The sequence below is a fragment of the Sylvia atricapilla genome, chromosome Z (genome assembly GCF_009819655.1).
Source record: "Sylvia atricapilla isolate bSylAtr1 chromosome Z, bSylAtr1.pri, whole genome shotgun sequence".
In the NCBI taxonomy this organism is placed as follows: domain Eukaryota; kingdom Metazoa; phylum Chordata; class Aves; order Passeriformes; family Sylviidae; genus Sylvia; species Sylvia atricapilla.
This window is the reverse complement of record NC_089174.1, coordinates 42250147-42274990: the sequence shown is the minus strand read 5'-3', so window position 1 is coordinate 42274990 and position 24844 is coordinate 42250147. Positions and strand designations below refer to the sequence as shown.

At 41.9% G+C, this 24844-nt stretch overlaps 2 protein-coding genes across 4 annotated transcripts in view; one reads left to right on the top strand and one right to left on the bottom strand.

Annotated features, from left to right (window-relative positions):
• Positions 1–8781: 8781 nt before the first annotated feature.
• Positions 8782–16864, top strand: NIPSNAP3A (nipsnap homolog 3A). The gene is made up of 6 exons (XM_066338501.1): positions 8782–8864; positions 11451–11652; positions 13879–14040; positions 14979–15128; positions 15734–15820; positions 15931–16864. Exons 1-6 carry the CDS (start codon positions 8790–8792, stop codon positions 16005–16007), a joined length of 753 nt encoding a protein of 250 aa, XP_066194598.1. The 5' UTR covers positions 8782–8789; the 3' UTR covers positions 16008–16864.
• Positions 16865–19538: 2674 nt separating this feature from the next.
• ABCA1 (ATP binding cassette subfamily A member 1) overlaps positions 19539–24844 on the bottom strand; it is a 92937-nt gene continuing 87631 nt past the window's right edge. For all 3 annotated transcript variants that reach the window (XM_066338738.1, XM_066338737.1, XM_066338739.1), the window contains 5 exons: positions 23943–24077; positions 23617–23720; positions 23397–23489; positions 22976–23219; positions 19539–22771 (listed from right to left, as the gene is read on the bottom strand). In XM_066338738.1, the coding sequence (XP_066194835.1) occupies positions 22631–22771; positions 22976–23219; positions 23397–23489; positions 23617–23720; positions 23943–24077 (717 nt within the window). In that variant the 3' untranslated portion in view covers positions 19539–22630. The remainder of the gene's footprint in view (positions 22772–22975; positions 23220–23396; positions 23490–23616; positions 23721–23942; positions 24078–24844) is intronic.

Below are 24844 nucleotides of genomic sequence, written 5' to 3'. Positions count from 1 at the left end.
TTTAGATTGTTCTCCCATTGCCCTTGCATGCTACATGGGCCATGTACATCTCATGGACTGTTTATCTGCACTCCATATTTCAGAGAATAAAGACGCTAATCTCACCCATACCAGCTGTGTAAATGCATGAACATAATTTTAACCATCCCTATTATTTTTGGGCCTGATATCCTTCTTTCTCCCATGTAATCTTTTCAAATGTGTCACTATCTTAACAAGTGGAAAACATCTAATCTAAATTTCCCTTCCTGTAATTTCAGCTAGCTGCATTTATCTCATCGAGCTGAGAGAACAGATTATACCTTTTTCTCTTGAAGCACTTCTGTAATTACATGAATAAGGATCATATGACCCCCAAGTTACCTCTTCTCTAAATTAAACAACCCTGGCTTTTGTTGAGCATTCCTTGTAAGTCCTGCTGCCTGTGTAACTTGTTTGTATTGAGACAGGCCTAGCAGATAGATAAAGCAAAAATGCAACAGTCTACCTTCTCATTAGACCTGAGCAGTGATTACTGAAGTTACCAAGTGTGAAGAAAACATTCCAAGCTTGTAGACTATAAATTTTTGGGATGTGGAGCCATAAATACCTAGATTCAAACCCAGGTTCTGCTGCTGCCAGTCTGATGGCAAACTGAATCCCTGTTCACAGCTCCTTCATTTGACAGACAGGTCTAGAAATAACAACTTGCTTTAGTGAGCAAAGGATGGCCAAAATAATTTAAAACTGAAGATTGTGCAGAAGTTGTAAATTCTGGTGGTAGAGCTCACTGTTATGACAGTCTTCCTTCCAGGTGGCCAGGTGTCCCCTTTTAGAAGTTATTTTAATTTTTTTTCTAAAATATTCCAGGTGATTTTTAAAAAATCAAAGATCTTCAAGAGGACTACATCAAACTGTTGGGATATCAGTAACTTCCAAGTAAACATGGGGAAGTTCAGGGCTTCTAAATACCAGGAACCCCCTGGATAAGTACTGATATTTGAAGCTCTCCAAGTGAATGATTAAACCAATTTGCCTAATGTTGCTGTGACCCATGAGTTTCCCAGTATCAAGCCATCCAAACCTGCTGGGAGCATTCTCTCTATAATAGGTGTCTTCCTTCCTGCAAGTTGATTTCCAGTTACAGAATACTTTCCAGTGTAGGCTGTTTTTATTCTTGTTTCACTGAAGGAGAGATCTACATGGAGTAACTAAAAACACTTACTGATGAGACTCTTTCTCCAGACTGGAACTTTCCATAAAATCACCTTGCTTTAGTTGTGCTAGCTGAGAGACTCTGTATCAAAGCTTCAGACACGTTTCCTAACCTAAAACACAACGGATTTTATTTGTTCTGGGTTTAATCTGTTCAGTTCTAAGAGACATCTCTCTTCAGAAGCATTCACAGAGAATACCATTTCAGAGCATTTTGTGAAATAGTGTGGGTATATTAAAAGACACCATCTTCATATAACTCTTTATTGAAAGAATATGTCCCACATGAGTTGATGTAAGCAAGAAAAAAGAAGCCTGGGTTTGTAAAAGGGGGTGTGCACTAATGTAAATTAACAATCCCCAGGTGAGTCAAGCCCACTTGCAAACATTCTTCATGTTGCACATCCACTCACTGCACTACAGCCACTCCTGTGTGATAGCACGAGTGCTGAGGTTTAATCTCACAGCTTCTCCGCTTAATACCACTCTAGGGACTGCTTTGAGGAACATGGTGGCAGAACTTCTCTGTTCTGCTCCTAGTCTCCATCCTCTTAGCTCATGTTTTGGAGTTATTTAACTGAACTATGCCTAGCTCAGCATGTTTAACTTGTGTTAACCATAGCTTGCTCACTAGTAGATGAAGCAGTTCAGCCTTCAGTTCTGCCCATTGCACAAGCATCCAGATCAGGACAGAGTCAGAGCTGGCACCATGCTGAATAAATGCTGAGGTAGCTGACGTGCTGCTGCAAATTTGCTCTGTGTGATTAGCACCAACCTGCAGCTCATTACCCTGAAGAAAGATCAGTAGTGCCTCCTGAATTTTAGCAACAGACATTGTATAGCAGAGAACCTCTCATCTTGCAATACCAAGAAAAGCAAGTTTTTTAAGGCTTGAAGGAAGAGCAACCAAGGCAGAAATAGACTCTTATTATCAGTGCTCATTTCAATGCAACTTCAGGCAAAGGAAGCCTCGAAAGAGGTTATTTACTGAGAGTGGAAGGAGGAATAACTTTTCCAGGCAAGTGGAAAAGGCTGTCTTTCTACAAGAAAGATATATTTATCTAAGCAATGCATTGATAATTAGGAGAGGTGAGCTTCTGGAGTTATTAAGCCTTGCTTAGAAATCTCACTTACTATTTTTGGCTTTTCATTTTTAAAAAATCTTTTAGGACTTTATCCCAAACTCAGGAGCTGAATTAGGACAGAGGAGCTTGCTCAGAACAAAAGAGCAACATGGCTTGTTGCCTCTAACCCTAATGAAGCCAAGTGCAGTCATCAGGGAGTTGCTTTCATTAACACAGGCATTGGAACTTTTGCTGCAGGCTGCATGGGTCACTGTCATAAGTAGTATTACTGCTATTACAGTGGGTCACACATAAAGAGATAAAGAACAAAATACATAGAAATGAGATGCTTACTATGTGTCTGCATTGGTGGATCTCCATCCAGCTTGATGAGTCCCACAATAAATGAGCAGTGCTTTCAGTCTCGGGGCAGTGCAAGGGTCAGTCACGCCCTCCCCACACACGCTTCTTATGCCAGCAAAGGACTCTGTCTTTTCTCCACCTGTGGACTGGGCCTGGCATGACACTGCAAGGTAAGAGGGTGCCTTCTCTGGTCAGCTGCCTGACACTGGACCTTCTCTTCCTTTACAAAAATTTGAGGCAAGCAGTATTTTGTCACGTCTACGGCATAAGGTCTCCAAAACATTAGAAGGTTAGGATGCATAATATTGTTCTTCAGCTGAAACCACTCAGGGTTTCTCCAAATTAATTATGGCCAGGTCTCTGCACAGAAGACAGAAAACATGGGGCCAAGGAATGGTGGGGTGGCTCTGAAAAAATGATCTGTGCTACCTGGTTTTATCTGCTTTCATACAAGAGATGTTAGAGCCTGACATAAAACAATATTTAGCTCTCATCTTACACTCACTTCTTTTCAAGAAACACGAGTTCACAATGATGTCCAGGTGTTGGAAGACAAATTACTTGTTTGTAGAACTGCCTTGTTAAGGTTTAAAGCTTAACATGCTTCAGTAATTTCAGAGCTGAAATGGGAGGCTAACAAAACTTGAGGAGAAGGATATACTGCTGATAGTGGACAAAAAAACCCACCAGAATTTATGTGCCACAATGACTTTTAGCACAACTCCTACGATAAGGAAGAAACTAATATAGCAAACACAGCAACTGTGCTGAGACCAGCTCCAACTGGGTAAAAAAGTAATTCTGGCAGAGGGAAACCGGAACCACCAACTCATGGCCCACCAACTAAAGAAACCCATGGACTCAAAAGAAAAGAAATCAGCAGTGGTGAACTAATTATTATTACAAGAGAGATAATAATTTAACCAGTAGAAGGTATAATGCTAATTGGTGAGAGAACTGTGTAACTTGTAGACAATGAACTATGATTTCTCTGTTTGGTACAACATACAGCTGCTGTAAAATTTTGATGATTGCGGAGCCAGATTTTTGTGGCTAACCACCTAGCTCTAAAACTAAAATGAAGAAACAGAAATACCTCGTCTCAGTGTGTATGTCAGTGCTGCATTTGAGACAAAAAGAAGGCAAGTGCAACTTTGCCCAAATCCTAAAGAAAATCTCACTCTCTGCTTCCAGAAGCAAGCTTGCCATCCACATGAAGGAGAAGCAAGTAAGAGAAGCCTGTAGAGAGTTTTAACTAAGGTGAGGTAATCTGTGTGATTTATCAGCATCATTTAAGGTCTTAATTTTATTAGTGAAAATGTTAATTGAGCGAGTTAGTACCTGTGAAGTAAAAAGTCAACCCAGGTAGGTCTTCCCCATATAAGCCTCTCATGATGACTTCTTTCAGTGTTCTTTGTAGCAAAGGCCTCCCAATTCTCAGTTGCATTGTGCTTTAAATATCTGCAGTGTGAGAAGCTACCTTATGTCACCCCATCTGTGAAGACATGCAAGCATTGCATCCATTTTTTTCCCAATTAGCTAAAAATGGATTTATTAAAAGGAATATTTCACTCTCAGCATTTAAAAATATAATGTGCAAAGCCCAAGTAGATATTCTGAAAGGAACAACTGCTTATTACTTGACAACTCCAATTGCATAAACAATTAATACCATTTTTAAATATTGTAATATTTTTTGCATGTTGACAAGGATGAGCTTTTTAATATACATAATTCAGACATTTTGAATAGAACCATTTGTACAAAAACAAATAGAGGATTTTAGTTTGTATGTTAATATGTCCTTCTTCTGGAATCATTATACTTATACAGACTTCCCAGGAAATAAAAAGAAAGGAAAAATCCATTAATGAATGAAGAAATATGCCTTCTAAAAAAAGAACAGGGAACATTTATGAATGTTTTCTTTTGAACTTAATTCAAATGGACTTAGTGCTCTGCTACCAGGTTTGTGCTAGAGCTACTTGAAAGATGAGCAGAGAGCATTTTGATACAGTAGAATTTACCTCCTCCAAGATTTGATATAAGCATTGATACAAAGTGTCATGACAAACATCAGAATTAAGTGTTTTTAAAAAAACAGTTCCCTAATTCCCTTCCACATAGCCATAAGCATCTGCTCTGCCCTTTTTCTTCCAACTGTGCAGCTCTGAAAGACAGTATCTCAGCCAGTCCAAGAGAGCTGATGGGCTCCATGCTGGTGTAGTCAGGGAATGTGTCAAACCTCAACACATATTTGGGTGTGGAGTGGATAAATCCAGAGGGAACAACACAGAACTGCTTCTCAGAGAGACAAGTGCTATGTTGTTGTCCTGCTGCCTTCTCCAGCAAAGCAAAAACATGGGACCAATTTTTTCTGTGCTCATTCACTGCCTGGTAGGGCACCTACATATGACTCTGGTTCAACCATGTCCCCAGGCCCTAGGTACAAAGAACACTAAGGTGACTCTTACCCATGTTAAACACAAAGATGACATTGGTTCTTTCAGGCATTCTAATCAATTATAAATAAATATTTATACACAATAAAGACTGTTTTAATGAGATGAGGAATGCATACTGGCTAAGAAAAACAGGGAAGAAAATACCAAGTTTGTAAGTTATCATTCAGATTTTCATATGGAACAGCTGAGAGAATGGAAACCAGAGGATATTTACATGTTCTTGCCTACTGGGAACATACCAAGAAGTTGCATTACATTCAGGAATGTTGCCTTGTGTGCATAGCAGGAAACCATTTGTTGCTTGCTCGCACAGCAGCAGATTGAGTGAGAGGAAAGGAAGCACTCAGTATAAGAGATCTGTGAAAATAGCAAAAAGCCCATGTCTAACAAACTAAACAAGCTTGTTTCACACCTTTCTGAAACCTACAAACAGCACAGAACTACGTAATGGAAACCCTACTGCTACTGATAGAAAATGCACGGTGCATTATACCCTCTTATACTTTTTAAAACTTCCTTTCTGAGAAAGAAATTCAAGCTGAAAGATTTATGGAGAAATAGAAGGAAATGTCCTTGTTTTATCACTCATGCAATAGCAAACTGGAAGCTGTGATTTCCTGGAAGCAAATGGGAATATCCCCCTGGAACAGGTATTGTGCTTTCTCATTTTCCAAAATTCTGAGTTACTTTGTGTTTAAGCAAACACCACAAAGGAAGTTTAAGCTGCTTTTGAAAGCATTGAACCTTTTGGTACCTGTTATCCATTACCACCATTTCACATGGAGTGCATCTCACATGCAGTGTAACCCCTTACCCAGACCTTCATGCCCACATTCACAAGACACATACAGATAAGATTAAAGGTGTTTCCTGTTCCCTGGGAAAATGAAAATGGATGAAAATGTTTCATGCAGGGATTACAACGTGCACAAATTAACTTTTTACATTTTGTTTACATGGAGCTATGGCTTCCAATAGAAGGAAAACTTTTTAATAAACCCTACTTGGACAGCTCTGTCAGTCACAGCTACATAAATTGAACATAGCATATGACTCATGAATTCAGTACCAAACGAAAAAGTCTCGTCAAAAATAGGGTACTATTCAGTATGAGTTCTTCCACAAGATCAATACTGTCATTCCCAGATGTTCAGTACCATCTGTGAGCTGTCTGTGAAGCACAGCTCCTGTTCACCATTCTGTGTATTGGTAAACAGCCTTTGGAGTGGCTGACAGGAGTTGGAGCTACAATCCTCTCTCTTTGCCACTGTCTCTGCCACGTCCACATAGAAAGACGGAGATACCCATGAACTCCTAGAAGAATATGAATAACAAAATACCAGGAAGTATAGCAAACCCAAATTCCAGGCAAAATTGCAGAGCTGAAAGAACAGCCTTCTCAACAAATTTTATCTTAGTCACTTATTTGACTGAAGTTTCCTCAGATTTACTTGCTGTGCAAAATCATTTGCTGACTTGTTTCAGGGAATCATTTCAGGCCTTCATTGAATTCTAGGGCAGTTCTTTTAACAGTTACATTTTAACTCTGCACTGTTTTGAACCGTTATGCTCAATTATGAAAATCATGATCACTTTTGCATTCCTTGACTACACAAAAATAAATTAAAAATCAAAGCTCCTTCTTGGCTATTCAGGTTAGCAAGAACAAAATCTGCTTTTTATCACTACTCACTTGAAATCCTGGCTTGTGTGAACTTTACTGACGAGAAAGCAAACACAGAAAATATTCAAACAATAGAAATTAAAAAAATAAAATAATTTCAAAAGATAAAATCTTTTAGGAATGTGAAGAAATCTTCCACTACAAAGTGGTTATGAACAGCATTACTTCAACCATGCAATGAGATAAACAGTGGAGAAGTTTAAATATTTTGGAATTTGCCATCTGATTCTTTGCCTTCAGCTGAAACACAATTTGCTCGTAAGTGAAAAAAAAAAACCCTCCATATTAAACCAATTTTAAACTGGCAGCAACTGCATCCATAATCACACTTCATGTCATTCTGTGATCATGTGATTCTGCTGGAGAAACTCTGAGACTTACTTCATGCCATATTGCAAAAAATTTATTACAAATGTAACCACTTGCAAAATAACATGTAATGTATACACAATGTAGGTGCTTCATTCTTTCCACAATACTCTTTTTGTTAGAACAACGTTTTCTATCTTGTTTTAATTTAGACAATCTTTCTTGCTGAATTTGCCTTTAACAAAATAAAAATTTGTTTATTGTGAGAAAAAGCATGAAAGGTCCAGAGGCATGAATAAGAATTGCTCTTATCACAATTAATTCCACGCAGAGACTCTCAAAATCAATTATTTGATTAGAGGAAGGAATGTGATGCCCCTATTAAGAGGAATCATAAAAGATGCCTTGCCAATTTAGGTAGTCTTCCATAAAGCATCCTTTGTTAGGAGCTGATTTGTCTCCCAAGATAAAACTCTAGATTGCACCAATGCCAGAAGAAAGTTTATCTTTATATTCATCTTTAGTCAATATCTGACCCTGTGAAGATATAGTCTCAGCCATCAAAAAAATCTCATTCCTTGGTAACTATGTGGTTGGAAGAAGCATGCAGCTGGGCCCAGAGTTGTAACGGGGTGAAGGTTCCTGGTGCTGTGCACTGCTGGCACCTACGGTTTCACCCAAAAAACACCACAGAAGAGTGCCATGCAATTTTCTTATGGAGGAGAACTGCTGATGAAGGATTTGTATCTGCACAATCTGAAGTTTGATTCTGCAAAGGACCATCAATGTGATCAGTTTGAAATTTGATCCCTGGGGTGTGGGTGATTTTATTGAGTGATTTCCCGCAGGGCGGCCTGTGAGGAACAAGGTCCCAGGTCTCCTCAGGCAGTTAGGGGATACTTTTTATTGTATTCAGGTGTATGGGCAGAGGTAGGAATACCACATTTCAGGCACTGATGCCAGGTAATTTAAACGAGCAATTCTCAGCTGTTGCCCCTAGTTACAGCTAAGGTAGAGTTAATTTCTTCTCAGTAGCTATTACAGGGCTGTGTTTTGGATTTGGAATAAGAATGCTGTTGATAACACACTGTTGGTTTGCTATTCTGCCAAGTCGTGTTGATCGTAAGTCAAGGACTTTTTTTTTTTTACTTTTTTTTTTTCTCCTTTGTCCCACGTTCTGCCAGGGAGGCGGTACTTCAACGAAAGTGGGAGGGAGCACGGCGGGGGCAGGTGACCCGAGCCGACCAAAGGGTGTTCCACACACAGAACATTGTGCCCGGTATATGAACTGGGGACAGTTGACTGGAAGGGTGGATCATCTGGTTTCGGGAAGGGGGGTCTGGCCAAGTCCGAGGGTGTTGAGCAACTGCATTGTTGCGCTTGTTGTTGTTGCTTCAATGATTAAACTCTTCTTATATGTAAACGTACAACTTTTAATTCGATTCTCCTCCGGATTCCAACGATGTGAGGGGATAAGAAAGGAAGGGGCAGGAAGAAGTTGACCACCACCCTGCAGCACCTCCAGCTGAACTTAAAACCACAGCAGCCACGCCTTCCACACGCGGCCCGGCGCCCCCCAAGGCCGGGCAGCGGCGGCTCGGCGCGCAGGCGGCGGGGCGGGCTGAGGCGGTCCCAGTGGCGCCCCGCCCGCAGCAGGGAGGGCCGCCCCGGGGCAGGCGGGGCGGTGTGTGTGGCCGGGTCGTGCTCGCCATGGTGCCGCCGGTGCTGCTCCGCCGCTCGCTCGCCGCCGCCGCCCGCCTGGCCCTGCCGCCCAGCGGCCCGCAGGTAGCGGCGGGGAGCGGGGCGGGGGTGATATATCCTCTGCGGGGCCTGTCGCTGTCGCGACACCATCTCTCACAAGCCTGGCGCCGGGCTCTGCCCAGAGTGGTGTGCGGTCCCTTGGGATCCGTCCCCGGTTCACGGGGTCGATCCGGTTGGAAAAGACAGCTGAGATCAGCGAGTCCAACCCACGCTCGGACACCACCACCCTGCGAACCAGGGTGTGCGCCAAGTGTCACGTCCGGCCTTTCCTTAAATAGCTCGAGGGGCGGCAACTCTACCACGTCCCTGGGCGGCCCATTCCAATGTGCCATCACCCCTTCAGTCAATAATTTCTTCCTGGTGTCCGCTCTGAACCTTTTCCGCTGCAGCTTGAGGCTATGACATCCTGTCACAAGAAGAGGCCGACCTCCGCCTTCCTATAGCCTCCTTTCCGGCAGTTGGAGAGAGTGATAAGGTCGCCCCTGAGCCTCTTCTCCACGCTAAACACCCCCGGTTCCCTGAGCTTATCTTCCCAAGACTTGTGTTCCAGACCCTTCACCAGCTCCGTTGCCCTTCTCTGGAACAGAAGTGGTCCTGCAGTACCCCAGTATTTGCCTAAGCAGCAGCAAGCTTCAGGGCCTCTCATTTCCCACAGAAATCCAGTGTGGAATGGGTCACTACTGCAGGCTCCCCACACAGTCCGGATCCTGCAGGGGTTTATAATAGCCCCAAGGAACTGTGGCTCGTGGCAGCCAGTACTAGATGTGTCATGCTGCAAAGGGCCACTGAAGAACAATGAAAGCCTATGTTTTTCACTTTCTGTATTCAAGGACCTGGAAGTGCAGACAGTGAGGGGGCAGGCTCCCAGGTAATAAGTGACAGAATTAGAGGAAGTGGCCTCAAGTTGTCTAAACCAGGAGAGGTTTTGATTGGCTATGAGGAAAAACCTTTTCACTGGAAGGGTTGTAAACCAACTGAAACAGGCTGCCCAGGGGCATGGTGGAGTCACCATCCCTAGAAGTGTTTGAAAAACGGGTAGGTATGTGACTTATGGATATGGTTTAGTGGTGGGCATGGTACATCTGGATTCACCGTGGACAGGATTTATGCAATGCCAGAGTCTTCTCAGCCCAGCTAGCTCTCACCCCGATGCCACAGCGAGAATGGGACACGCTTTGGGAGCAGATCAGCCCAAGGAGCAGCTAGCTTAGAGCTAGTGCTCTACAGCAGTCGCTTTTAGCAAGGCACACGGCAGAGATAAAGGACAAAGAGGAATTGAAGAACTTAAGTTTGGGTTCCAGTTAACGATTTTTTCCTGAAAGGCCCAGGGATTGAACACAGTTTAACACAAGCTTGCCAAGATTTACAAACGGGGGAGGTTACAATTCTTCAGCCAACCAGGAGAGGGTATGGGAGGAGTAACAGGTGGGGGATACATTTTCAGGGAGCAATGGGAGAGTGGAGGGGAGTAGGTCACATGGATCATAGGGGCTTCATAGTTTGAGGGATTTCCAAAGAGGAGGTCCAAAAAGGGGGTTGGCCTAAGGGAGGATCGAGGGCTAGGTAGGGTGACAGGCAGGGAATGTTCTAGAACAGGGGCAGGGTCGAGGTATGACTGATGGCAGAGTAGGAGGGTACAACCTGGGAACAAATCATAACCCTGGGGAGTAGGAGAGCAAACTATTAAAAGGAAAACACACTACAATATAGGATGATTGTAAAGTAACTTCTAAATATAAACAGTTCTGTTTTGCGGTTTGAGTTGCATGGTGATCATGCCTGCAGATTCAGCAGGATATGTCCAAAATCCATCCTGTAGCTGCTTCTATGCAAACATGGGCTAAGGCCAAAGTTGTGTTTTGGCCATAATTTTTCATATATTATTTGACAGGTAAGTAGCATATTCCAGGTTATTGAGGCAGTTGCAAAAGTACGCTTAGTCTGGGACTCCCGAAGGGTTTCATCTAATATGAACAGAAAAACTGTTCTTGATCAGCCCTTGGGAAGCAACCAATAAAGGGCTAAGATGCATACTTACGCAATCTTGTGTTGGAATTGTGAAATTGAATAACTCTTTCCCCATGGTATCTTTTCCTTTTGTTTGCCAGTAGTATGTAATTTAGTAATACTGGTGTAAGATTGTAAGTAGAAAATGTGATGCAGTAGCATGAGTTGGTTGGGTAAATGCGACACAGGCAGATGTTGGTGTTGCTTCCTCTTTGGTGGCATCTCAGCAGCCTTGCTTTTGAATAATGTGTTTAGCCAAATGCGTCTTGCTGCTGACTTCCTGAGGAAGGGGTTGAAAAAAGGAAAATCCTGCTTTGTTATGAGCTAATAATTAAACAGTTGAATGCATCAAATAAAAGACACATCACAGTCTGTTGCATTGCCAAAACGAGTGGCAGTAAACAGTAGGCATCGGAACTACTTTCAAAGAAAAGTGTCAAAAGGTAATTTTTTTTGTAGTGGACGTCATGAAGTAAGTACCCCTCTTGAACCTGCAGTAACAGGTCCCTCTGTAGTATTGCATTAATTAAAAAAAATAGACTGAATAAAAATTTCTGGTTTGAGAATTATTTTTACTATTTTTTTCTTACTATTTTCTTTCAGGCATGCCTTGCTACAGGGCCCAGACAAAATAATGGCATTTTCTACGAAATTCGCACATATGATATCAAGCCAGCAAAGATGAAGGAGTTTTTGGAAATGGTCAGCAAGTACTTTCACTTCCGCACAGCTCACTCGGAGCTGGTGGGATTCTGGTACTCGGAGCTGGGAGCGATGAACAAGGTGTTCCACATTTGGAAGTACGGTATGGTCAGCATCCCGTTGCGCTGCTCTGCTCTCTCTGTGTCCCCTGTCTCCTAGGCAAGAAGGTGAGCAGAATGCTTGCCTGGCTTTTATTTGTTGCTCTTATTGTAAGGAAGTGCCCCAAAAACGTTGCTGTGCTGATTAGTGACGGGAACATTCCAGAGCTTGTCAGGACAACTCTGATGTGTTGGGATGAGAAAGTTACAAATGTTCTTGAACAGCAGTCTCTGTTCAAAACAAGTATAATAGAGGAACTGTGGCGGACTGGTTCCTTCATGGTAAATATTTTTAACATAGGGTGAGTTCCACAAATGTCTGGAAACTTTCAAAATTAATGGGAAAAAAGGAATACACCTATGCAGTCTGTGTGTGTTTCTGTGCGTGTATAAATGTTGTTGTATTTTACCTCAGAGTACCATTCACTCTCATTAAAAAATGAACGTGCAGTTTGCATGCTTAAACTCCTTCTGCAGTGGGCCTGTACTGAGGATGAAAGAACTCCACCAGGTCTGACTTCTCAAGCATACCAGTGTTTTTGTTGCAGCTTTAACCTTGCTAGCAATATGATTTTTGCAGTATGATCAACTTTGTATGTTGCTGGAGTTGGTGCTAACATGGAAGGTGCAGGTGAGCCAAAAAAAGCTACTGTTAGGCTAAAAACTAGATGTTCTGGCTGTGCTTTTTGTGGACCACAAGGGAAATGATACTTAAGTTACAGAGGGGTGGGAAGGCACACTGGTATAATTTCTCTTTAACACCTGCTGCAGTCCGTGCATGTTGAGACTGTGCTTATTGAAGTCAAGTGTGTCACAGTACCTATTTAGATTAGAGGATCATCCCTTTTGTTTTGGAGGGATGAATTGTGGAATCATAGACTCAGGGAACTGTTTGGTTCCTCTCAACCATGTTGCTCAGGGCCACATCCAGTCTGGCCTCTAACACTTCCTGGGATCAGGCGTCCATAGCTTCTCTGAGCAATCTGCTCCAGTGCCTCAGCATTCTCACAGTGAAGAATTTCTTCATTATGTACAATCTAGATCTTGCTCCATCCCAGAAGGTATTTAAGGCCAGGCTGGATGGACCTCTGAGCAACCTGGTCTAGTGGTAGGTGTCCCTGCTCGTGGCCAAGGGGTTGAAACTAGGTGATGTTTAGAGATCCCTTCCAATCCAAATAATCCTGTGATTCTAAATCTACCCTCTTGTCAGTTCAAAGCCATTCCCTCTTGTCCTATCACTACATGCCCTTGTAAAAAGCAGTTCTCCAGCTCTCTTAGAGGCTCCCTTTAGGTGCTGGAATGCTGCTGTAAGGTCTCTCTGGAGCCTTATCTTCTTCAGGCTGAATAGCCCAAACGCTTTCAGCCTGTCCTCACAGGAGAGATGCTTGAATACTTGGATCGTCTTTGTCACCTCCTCTAATGTCAGTCATTCTTCCCTCATCCACCAAAGCTGTAACCCCATCACAGAAGGCCACCAAATTAGTCAGGCACAATTTGCCCTTAGTGGAGCCATGTTGACTGTCACCAATCACCTCATGGTCTTCTGTGAGCCTTGGCATAGTTTCCATAAGGATCTGCACGTTGATCTTGCCAGGCACAGAGGTGAAACTGGCCAAGCTGTAGTTCTGCAGTGCTTCCTTATGTTCCTTTTTAAAAATGGGCTCCCATAACTTCTCAAATACAACAAATTGTGTAGCTACTACTTCTGGCAGTTTCCTCAGGATCTGTGAATGTATCTCATTGAGCCCCATTGATTTGTGCAGCTTTCCATCCCTTAGATGGTCTCAGACATGAACTTTTCCTACAGTGGGTGGTTCTTCATTCTCACAGTCCCTGCCTTTGCTTTCTGTGACTTGCATGTTCTGGCTGTCACACTTGCCAGTGCAAGACCAAGGCAAAAAAGGACATTGAGTACCTCAAATTTTTCATGACCTGGGCAGCCATGTCTTTCTTTTCCTTCAAGAGAGGGCCGTTCATTTGTCAATATTTCGAGTTCACTTGAGTTTATAAATTGTCCTGCTTCTCAGAACATTTTAGTCTTGACTATTGTTACCATCTCAAAATAAAGTAAAATAAAATAATAAAAATAATTTATGGGAAACATTTAAAATGCGAAACTAAGGGAAAACCTATACCTTTTGTTTCCTAACAGTGTTTTACATGTCCAGTTGTGGTGGTTCCTGCCCCCCACCCTGAGACCACACTGTGATCTGTTTTTTCCTTTCTTACAGATAATTTTGCCCACAGAACAGCAGTCCGGCAGGCACTAGCAAATGACCAAGACTGGCAGGGAAAATTCATCTCTGCAGCTCTCCCCTTGATGGAGAAACAGCACAATGAGGTTGCTTATCTGGTGCCCTGGTGTCAACTTGGGAAGCCTCCAAAGGAAGGGGGTGAGCTTATCTTTTCTTTTGCTGATTAAAGTTACCAACACTAACAAAAATGGCTTAAAGTTTAAACCAGGTATTGCATAGTTTTATGAACCTTTTTGTAACAATTGCATGTACATGCACCCATGTGGAAAAGGTATGTAACACAGATGAAGGACAGAGTTTTTCAGAAGGATTTTACACTAACACACATCAATAACTGACTAGAGTGCTGATCATTAAGGTTTTTAATGATCAGGATTGTGACTTGCTAAATGAACATGCAAAATGGCAATGCCATAGTAGTGGTCAGAGCAGTCATCCCCAAATTCCTTTGTCTAGCCATCAGTGAGAAGACATTTCCTTGTTCTGTTTCACAGAGATTTTCCTCTTATCAATTTGCTTTGATGTTACTGCTTATTTAATACAAAGTTTAAAAAATACCCTACTTTCTTAAAGATACATCAAAGTCAAACATGAGGATCTGCTCCATGATCTTGCCAGGCACAGAGGTGAGACTGACCAAGCTGTAGTTCTGCCAGAAAACACTTCCAGTCTTAGAAAAGACAGCCGGCATTGCTCAAGCAGCCACCCAAATCCCTCAAACAAGTATAAGCACTTCCGATATCTGTAAACTAGTCTAAATGTCCTCAATTTTCCATGCAACACTGAAAATTGCAAAGTTGGGCTTTGTGTGAAGCCTTCTGTTCTTCAGGGCCCTGGTACTTAGATTTACACGTGAACTGACAGCACTCAATGAGCCTGCACTCTTGTGAGCCTCTGGAAGCTGCGAGTTCTTGCATATGTTGGGAGGAAGGAGCAGTTTCCTGCTGTCCCCAAATGACAGGGAAATATCCTACTGGTCTCACAGCAAATACACTGTGGCCATGAGACATGGTTCAAGATCTGGTTTTATTAATTTGTATTTCCTTCCTTGTGGTAGTGTTTGCCTTTTCTTCTAGGTGTATATGAATGGGTCACTTTCGAGATGAAGCCTGGTGGGCCAGCCTTGTGGGGTGAAGCATTTAGAGCTGCAATCCATGCTCACATCAACACAGGATATACCACCCTGATTGGTGTTTTCCACACAGAATATGGATTACTTAACAGAGGTACTTGTAGCATCACGTAGCTACAGAGTTCATCATGTCCAGTGAGGCTGCAGCTGCTGGTGGCGGCAGGGAAACAAACAAGATGGGTCTCCATTTTGTTAAGCTCAAGAATCCCTATCTTACCCATGAGGACCAGGAGGGGAATGCAGATGAAAGACCCAGTAAAGGCAGGGTGATGGGGTTTTATAGGGCATTGCATAAGGAGTTTAGGGTTTGGGCCAAGGGGGGAGTTAACACAAGGGGCGTAAGATCAAGTTCCCACCTTCAGAATGAGAGCACTCCACAGGTACTCTTCAATTTCTGATACAGATTTTGGCATGAGGACAAGCCCCTGTCCTGGGTCAGGGTTGGCCAGCTTGCTGAAAATGTTGGTACGGATCACCAAAGTCCTGTAAACAGTCCTTGAACCCAGCTTTGTATATTGTATATAGGCTTAAGACAGTTGCCACAATCCTAAAAGACTCTCAGGCCAGATGTTGAAGTCAAACCATGCAATGGCTCAGTAAAAGACCATTCCACCACTGGAAGGCAGATTGCTAGGACTTAGTGTATGCATTGTATTGCAGCATAATAATGCTCAACTGATTTTATTTGTACTCTCTCAGTCCATGTGTTATGGTGGAATGAGAGTGCAGATCACCGGGCAGCAGGAAGACACAGTGCCCATGAAGATGCCAGAGTCGTAGCAGCTGGTAAGACATAATGAATCTAGAGAATTCACTTGTGTTACCTGCATGCATGCTGAGAAAAGTATTACTTTTCATTGGAATACCGTCTTAATCAAACATGCATTTAATTTTAGTGCGCAGTAGTGTCAGATTCTTGGAGTCCCAGCAAAATGTGCTTCTGATTCCTCTGCCATGCTCACCGCTGAAGTAACCTTCTCCTAAAGGATGTAACTGATAGAAGAGAGAGACAAGATGGAAGTGCTGTCAGCAAGTGACATGGATCCCCATGCCCTCATGAGCTGAGCTGTTCTGTAGTTGACAAAAAATGAATGCACAATGCTGATCCACTAGCAATGTAAATCAGCACTCTGATACCAATTGTTAAACAGAAGTTTATGTTGATATTCCTTCATCTCCAGGACCAAAGAACTTGAGCCATATCATGACACAAACCATGCTTCACCAATCATCTGTTTTAGTCCCTAAGTTCTTCATAAATTTTTGCATAGCTAGATCACTTACCAAACTGAGGAAGTTAAGTACTCTTGTCCAACATTCCAGCCAGGGATGGTATTATTTTTATAACATACTTTGATGCCTCTTATAGTTATCACATCTTAGTTATTCCATACAGTTTAAGAAGAAAAGCTCCCACATATATCTTACCCAATTATGTTTTAATCGAACTTCTCACTGGGATGCTTTGTATTAATTCTGAGCAATGTACAACATCAGTGTTGCTGGAATTGCACTGAAGTGCAACAGGGGGGCTGATTAGGTAGCATGTCCTGATGACTTCCGCCATGAGACTTTTTACTTCATAACTTGTTATGGTTCATTTCAGCCTTTTCCTTTTTTGTTCATTGAACACTGACTCAAAACTGTGAGTTATTTACACAAATTTTGCCTTGGGTATGCTAATACATATTTAGGGTGCTAAAGCTTATTAGCCCTTCTTGTTCAATTGTGTCATCAGACTCATCTGTTTTACATGTGCTGGCATTCTTTGAAATACTTTTTGTCAGACTGTTAAAAGCTAAATAAATGAGCATAAAGCATTAATTTTTAGTGTTTATGGCTCAGGCTCTTCCTCTATTAACACTATGAAATGATAAATCCCATTTTCCAAGTACAGTGTTCATTTTGCAGGTCTTGTCCTTTGGTCAACAAGAAATTGCTTTAGAACGAGTAAGCTAGAGTAAACAGCAGTAGGGCAGAGGTACATGGGCTGAAGTCAAACTTTTCTTTTGTGTACGGTGGTACGGAGCACCCTCTTCTGCAATTTATAGGTATTGACTGTAACTTGCAGAGCACTTGGAATGCTATTCTACATGTCAGTCATGGATCTGCAATGAGCGATTCAATTGAGTAGTGAAGTATCTTTGTGCAGTTTGTCTAATGACAAACTTGCTGCTTTAAAGTGCATTAAGATCTCACAGAAAGCACTAAAATGACCTGTAGGCCATTATGCTTGTGTCCAAGATGGGTGCATGGGTTGTGGCTGCTGTAGTTAAAGGAGTGTAATAGGTCCCAGCTGCTATATCCATGTCTTCATACATTGCTCCCTCCAACAAACTCAGATTTAGCATACTCAGGGTGGAACAAACTTCAGAGAACCCTGTTTTAAATTTGACAAAGCAACTTTTTAAGGTATATATCTGATGAACCAGTATATTGTTCAGACCATTGCCTTGTAACTGTTCTTTATAAGGAAGATTTTTTTTCCTAACAAAAACATGGGTGAAAAAATGGGGAGAGAGAGTTAAAGACTTTTTTTGCAATTCTTGCATTCAAATATTTCACTGGCGTTTTTTGGTTGGTTAGTTTTTTAAAATTAAAACTATTTTCCTAACACCAGCATTGAGTAAAGAACATTCAAGATGTTAGAGGTGTTCTTTATCTGGAGGTGCCAGCTGGACACTAGATCAAAATAGAAAACTCAGGAAATTAAGAGTGCTGGGCAATCATCAGCCACATGAAGTTCAACAAGGCAAAGTGCCAGATTCTGCACATGGGGTAGGGCAATCCTGGGTGTACAGACAGGATGGGGAACAAGATATTGGAAAGCAGCAGGAATGGGCCCTGGGGATCCTGGTCAAGGCAAAGCTGAGCATGAGTCAGCAGTGCCCTGGCAGCCAGGAGAGCCAACCCTGTCGTGGGGGGGCATCAGGCACAGCATGACCAGCTAGGCAAGAGAGGGGATTGTCCTGCTCTGCTCTGCACTGGGGCTGCCTCACCTTGAGTCCTGTGTGCAGGTTTGGGTGACACTGATGCCTTTTGGGACACCTAAAAATAGAGGCCAGACTAAATTATGGGGAATAAAAAGCAGTTATATTTATTGAAGGGCCTTCAGATACATTTCAGGCAGACAAAGCCACTCCCAGAGGCTACACTCAAAAATGGACAATGGGCTTTCGTAGTTTTATAAGTTTGTTCCATTTGCAGATTGGGGGTTAATCTTCCAATTAAAGTTCCAGGTAATGAAGTCATTTACCTAAGTTTGCTCCCCAGCCACTTGCTTTTGTTTACATTTCTCAGGGCCTGAGATAGTAAGGTGTCCTCGATTCCCAGGCCTGGAGAGGAGTTGTTTTGTCTGACCAAAATGGAAAAACAATACCTTACACTCTAGATTAAGTTTAGAGTTATAAACTAAAAAATTGCAGGATTACAAATATATGAAAAATACGAAAGCTAAAATCTTAAGGCATCATTACAATGTAAAAAAAGATACTAAGCCATTAGAGAGGGTCAACAAAGATGGTGAAGAACTCATAAGGGATGCTGAATGAGGAGCATCTGAGGTGCCTTGGTTTATTCAGCCTGGAGGAGATGGAGGGAAGACCTCATTGCAGTTACAACCTCCTCCTGAGGAAAAGAGGAGGGACAGGCACTGATCTCTCTTCTTTGGCACCCAGTGACAGGACCTGGGGGAATGGCCTGAAGTTGTGTCAGGGGAGGTTTAGGCTGGGTATTAGAAAAAAAGTTCTTCCCTCGGAGGGTGGTTGGGCACAGGCTCTCCAGGGAAGTGAGCACCACACCAGAGAGAATTCAAGAAGTATTTGGACAATGCTCTCAGACATATGGTGTGACACTTGGGGATGCTGCTGTGCAGGGCCAGGAATGGGACCTGATGATCCTTTATGGTCCATTCCAGCTCAGCATGTCCTGTGATTCTTTGAAATTTTAATTGGCTTCTTATATCAGGATGAATTTTCCTCATCAGTGTAACTTCATGAATTGGTTAGATATTGGAACTTGGTTGACAGTGATACTATAAGGCAGTAGCAAACAAGATTTTAGGATCAATTTATCCTTAAGCAATCACACCATTATTCTGCTTTTATTTGTAAATTGCTGTTCAAAATGAACGGAGCGTATAGGGCGTTTTAGCAAGAAGGAGCAATCAGCAACTCACATCTCTAATAAAAATTCAGAGGCAGGTACTTGAGTTGTGATTTAAACATCCAGAGAAGTTTATGCTTTGCAGCTGGATTTGACAGTTAACCAATCACTTGGTAGAGACCTTTTTATTTACTAACTTCAGAAGTTTAATGTAGCACTTACCATTATATCTTGCATTTCCTCATTTACCTGAAAATAGTATAGCTACTCTGTACTGGTTCTTAGAGCTATTGAAATCTCATGCATCAGAGTTCACAACAAAATAAAACCAGGCAAAACAAAAGCTGCTAGCAGTGCTCCCTGAAATAACAAATGCAAAAATTACACTTGTGAAGACCAATGGCTCTATAACAGCTTTATTTTTTACTTAATACAAGGCAATTAGCGTGCCTTTTAATACTTCACATAACAGATATTAGCAAATACAAATATATATACTTTTTGTTTGCTTTTAATGAAAATGTCCATTTTTAAGGGTTTAAATTAGAAATTTCAGTCGTGAAATCTCTCTAGATTTTTGCAAAGTTAACAGATATTCCAGTGCAAAAATAGATCCCATTACAGATAGCATAAAGTGCTTGGAACGAAGGACCAACTATAATTCAGGAGGGAAAGATAAGCACAAAAATAGTTGTTTAACCATGGGTAAAATATAACAACTCCTTCCTGAAATACAAAAGTACTACAAAGAGGAAGGCAACATGTCAATAGTACTGAAGTTTAAAATAAGTTAACACCTCAGTGTAGTTTCATTACCAAGAGTGGTTCATATAATGTGTGTGACTCTAGAGTGATTTTTCCCAAACACATACTTGAATGAGTAAAAATTAGTGGCTGTCTGAATGTATTCCATGACAAATCTTCATGCAAGTATTGCATTATTCTGTCTGTTCAGTACAAACAATGCAGATCAGAGCTGTGAAGTAGTCTGGTTAATATCCACATTTACTGCAACATTTTGTCACAGATAGCAGACCCTGTAAGCATGACAGTCATAGGGCAGTAGAAATCAAGACTCTTTTTGTGGGCTAAGGAAAGTATTACTATGTAACTGCTGTTTCCTGATACATGAATAATTTAAATGAGCAGTTACCAAGAGCAAACCACAGCCCTTTCAGGACCCATTCTAAATCCTCCTAGAACTCGTTCTAGCTCTCCATGCACTAGTTTGGTGCAGTGCAAAACATTAGCCCTTCACTTTAGTGATGTAATGCTGATTCGTAAGAGTGACTTTGAGCAGTGGCAAGCCTCCAGTATATGCTAGTTGTTTCCATGATACTGCAACATACTTGCATCCTATCCTGGAGTCATGGCTGTAGCTCTGCTGTTTCTGCACCTGGAAGTCTGGTATGTTCATCACCCTGTAACTCATCCCCATAGAGTGATGATGTCATAAAGGTAAAAACAAAGCATGTTTTAAGTGAGGTATACCAATCCCCTTTACACTCCTTTTCTCAATCCCCTTAGCAGTTAATTATACAGATGTAAAAAAAAAAAGTATGAAAAAGGCACTTCAGCAGAGCCTATACTAGGCTCTTACTTTACCTCAAGGCAGGACGCAGAGGGTGAAGGAATTTGTTTTAACTGTGTTTTAAAAACATTGAGTTGGTCAGTGTTACCAAGTATATTTGGAAATATGTAACCAATCTTCTTCAGGCTCATGCCAGCCTTTTCAGCCTTTGCTGGGCTGCTATGGTCATTCACAGAAGAAAATGGTCCATGACTGATTCATGGAGTAGCATTGAAACTAGTGCAGAACCTGTGTGGGTATTTAAGGCAGAGGCAAGGCATACGGGAACAGCTCAGGAACTGCACTTGTCTTCAAACCACATTACTGAACCAATTTTCAAACGTAAAAGCAATACAGAGGGGCCCAAAAAGCATACTCTCCCATGACCGTTGTACAATGTGAACAAAAATCAGTTATTCTTACTATATAATTTCCCCTCTTTATATTAGTCTGGCTTTGTAAAACTTGAAAACTTGACTGATGAACTGTAGCACTATTATCTCAAACTCTCTTTTTTCCCAGGAGGATTTTTACTGAAACAGTTGTTTGTCACATGTATAATAAGGGTGTATTCTCCAGTTAGGGATCACTTAATGACTGAAACTACACTGCACAACAGAAGCAGAAACTTACACATTAAGGTTATACCAGTTTCCAAACAGGAAAATTCAGGTGAACAACTTGCAGTTGTTTGCAGATAGCAGCTGATTGCTAGAATCTGGAACATGGTCAGATCATGAATGCAGCTATGTACCACATGGGTAGAAAGAGAGCATAGCATTACAGGCATAATGTAAAGAAATACGGTGGCTACAAAGATCAACAAAGCATTTTCAATCCCTAATTATTCTACTTACCTATTTAAAGTCATAAATAATACTGTTTAAAAAAAAAAATCTACATCTTGTTTCTAGTTTTATCTGGCAAAGCCAGAAACAGCAACATGCTTGTGCTAAGCAGTAATTCCAGATGATGGGTACCTTTCTGGTGCAAAGCAGGGGTTTAAAGAGCAGATATTACAAATCCGAGTGACAGTTCATGATTTAGAATTTGCTCTTGGCATTAGCAGCTTGTACAACTATTGAGTTTGCTGCTGTGGTCCAAACCCTATGTCTGCTTCTCACCCACTTCTTTCTACTAGACATTCATGCAGCTGCAATAGTACCTCAGAGGAGCAGGAAAGTACTTAACTGCACAAATATCTAGTCAGAGTTATGTTGTTGATTGTGATGCTGGTGGGATAATCATGCATTTGGAGGGTTCACAGTTCAGCATATCACCACTTACTGATGAAGATGTGTGGTTATAATGGCCTGTCTCTTGCCATCCCACCTGCACAGTACTGCTTTGTGGCCTCAGCCTTGTCATCACTGACCTACACCAGCCTAGAGAAAGTCAGATGGTCAGGTAAGTTTTCACAACTTAGGGCTACAACACTGGTGGTGACTTTTCTTGCCACTGACTGATTTGGTGCATTCATTGCCAGCAATGGATATAGCACCAGCACATTCCAACTCTTGACATGAATGTCCTAAAGACTAAAACATGCATGTCTAAAATATCTGTAAATAACCACTGGCCATGATTCCTCAATGAATTATTTTAGCAACCCTAATAAAAACATACTGTACAGAACAAGACAGAGTATGGTTGAAAGCCCACAGCATCTAGTGGGTGCTTTACCACAGCTTCAGAGTTATCCTGTAATGAGCTAAGTTCAAGTCTTTCACTGGAGAACAGTACAAGACGACTCCATGAGGCACTGCCCCTGTAAAGGAATTGTTTTCATTGCATTGAATTGCATTGCATTGAATGGTTATCAGTAGAGTGTCCAGTTGCTTTTCCTCTAGCTTCTTTGGGAATATCCTATCCCAGGAAAAGGAAGTTTGCATTCTGCTCATCATTTCTTTGACAAAACTGGCTCACACACAACTTTCTTTTACCTTCTCATCTTGCAGGAAGGAGTTAAGGATTGCAATGTCTACCACAGTCTGGTTTTTGTGCAATGACAGGTCCTTTGTATGGTCGTCGTCACTTTGGTCCTTAGCAAAATTTACAAAAACCTACAAGAAATAAAGGCCATGTCACACACCACCGTAGAATTTCATTAATTCATGGCATTTTAAGCACTGGACATCCTGAAACAGTCCTGGGATTCAGTACACTACTTTGTTTAAATGGCCTTACAAGAAAGGTCAATTAAATTGGTAGATGTACTCCTACCTCCACAAAAGAAGCTTTTGGCATCCAAGCTACTAAAAACTTACTTGGTCAAGTGTGGTCTGAGAAACGGAGTAGTCTTCTATGTGGAGTCTCTTCTTGTTCTGGGAGAGAATACTGAATATTTTGGCCAGGGAGGATGGTGAAGAGGGAAGTTGGTATTGCAGCATATTCCGATGTTTTTCCTTTAGGACACTTCCAGGGAAGGCATGCCCAAAGAACTCCTCAACAGGCTTGAGGTCTGGGTTTGCCCCTGCAATTCTCACCACTATGGTGTAACCATCTCCAAACCTACCAACAAAAATGTCAGTATAAGAGTTAAGTGCTTCTGAAATACAAGCAGGCTAAAAATCTAACAGCATTTGCTATAGTCAGAATAGCAATGGAAATGCTGTATGAGGAACTAAGCCTAACTGTACCTCTCTAAAAATGCAAACCCTGTGATGTAAGCAAAAATAAAACACCTACCTGTTTTTTAGGTGCTGGACACTGCCCAGACACCTGAATCGCCCATTGACCATTATCGCCATTCGAGTGCACAGGGCTTCACATTCTTCCATGCTGCAGGCAGAAATAACTTCATTAATACTGCAAACAGCATTGAAGGGCAGAGCAGAAAGGCTGAGCTCAGCGTCCCGTCCTGGCAGATGTAAAAGCCAAGGTATGACACAAGTGGGCTGCTGCTTACCTGTGAGATGTGAGCACCACTGATCTCCCCTCCTTGATTACACTTAGAGCACAGTTCCACAAGAAGCGACGTGCTTTGGGATCCATCCCTGTTGTTGGCTCATCCTGCAAAATATAAACAAAAAACAGATTATGCTGCTACATTCCACTGACAAATACCTCATCTTTGAAATGACCTGTTCATTTCTGATTATGGAAACATTGAAAATAAGCAAGTTTGATTCATTTTCTAAAATGAGAACGCAATTTATGCACCAGATTTTTAATTAGTCTTCATTTCAACCTGTTTTTCAAAAAAATATTGGTAGGCAAAGGTTGCAGACTCACCAGGAACACCACAGGTGGCCCTCCAATGAGGGCAATGGCTGTGGAAAGCTTGCGTCTGTTCCCTCCACTGTAATTCCCAGCATATTTTTCTCCATATTTCACAAGACCCAGTTTCCGAATTGCCCACTCGCCAACCTAAGACAGACAGTACACCACCACCTTCAATCAAGCATAGCAACATCTGCACAAAGATCCTTCTTACAAGCTTTGTCTTCAAAAGCAGTTTTCAGAAGACACATTCATCTAAGGATCTCATGTGGCATGGATATGAGTTTCGAAGCACCTCTGGATCATGATTTTTGTAACCCTGTCTCCAGGAGGACTGAAAAATCAAATGGCTGCAGCTTATCAGCCAGTGGGCATGTGTTCACCATCAGCTGAGCCACATTAACCAACAGTTAAGTCCTCTTAGCTGCACTAGCTTCAGGGGCTTTCCTATTACTGCAGGCTTACAGCAGGGACATGGACACTGCTGACCCACAGCACTCACACCATAGTGCATCTTACCCTTAGGGGAGCTGGAATCTGGTTTGTTGTTCAGTAACGGTGCCAATAGGCAGGCATTGTTGCTCTGCAGACTAAAGTGTGTTATGGGGAAGAGATCCAGCCACTATTCAAATCACACCCAGAACTGGGTCCCTTTTTACATGGAGCTGGTGGGAGCATCACATGGAAGAACCTGGCAGCAATCATAGAAGGAGATTGCAGTTTCCACCCTCACAGAAAGACTCAAGCTGCTTGGACATATCCTATTGTATTACCTATCTAGAGCACTCAGGTCTCGTACAGTAAAAACTGCTAATTGCAGGAAACAGAGCTGAGAAGGGTGCTGCATGGTACTGGCATCAATTGTCTCAAGACTGTTATTGTAACCTCACTCTTGAATGCTGAAATAGCAGCAC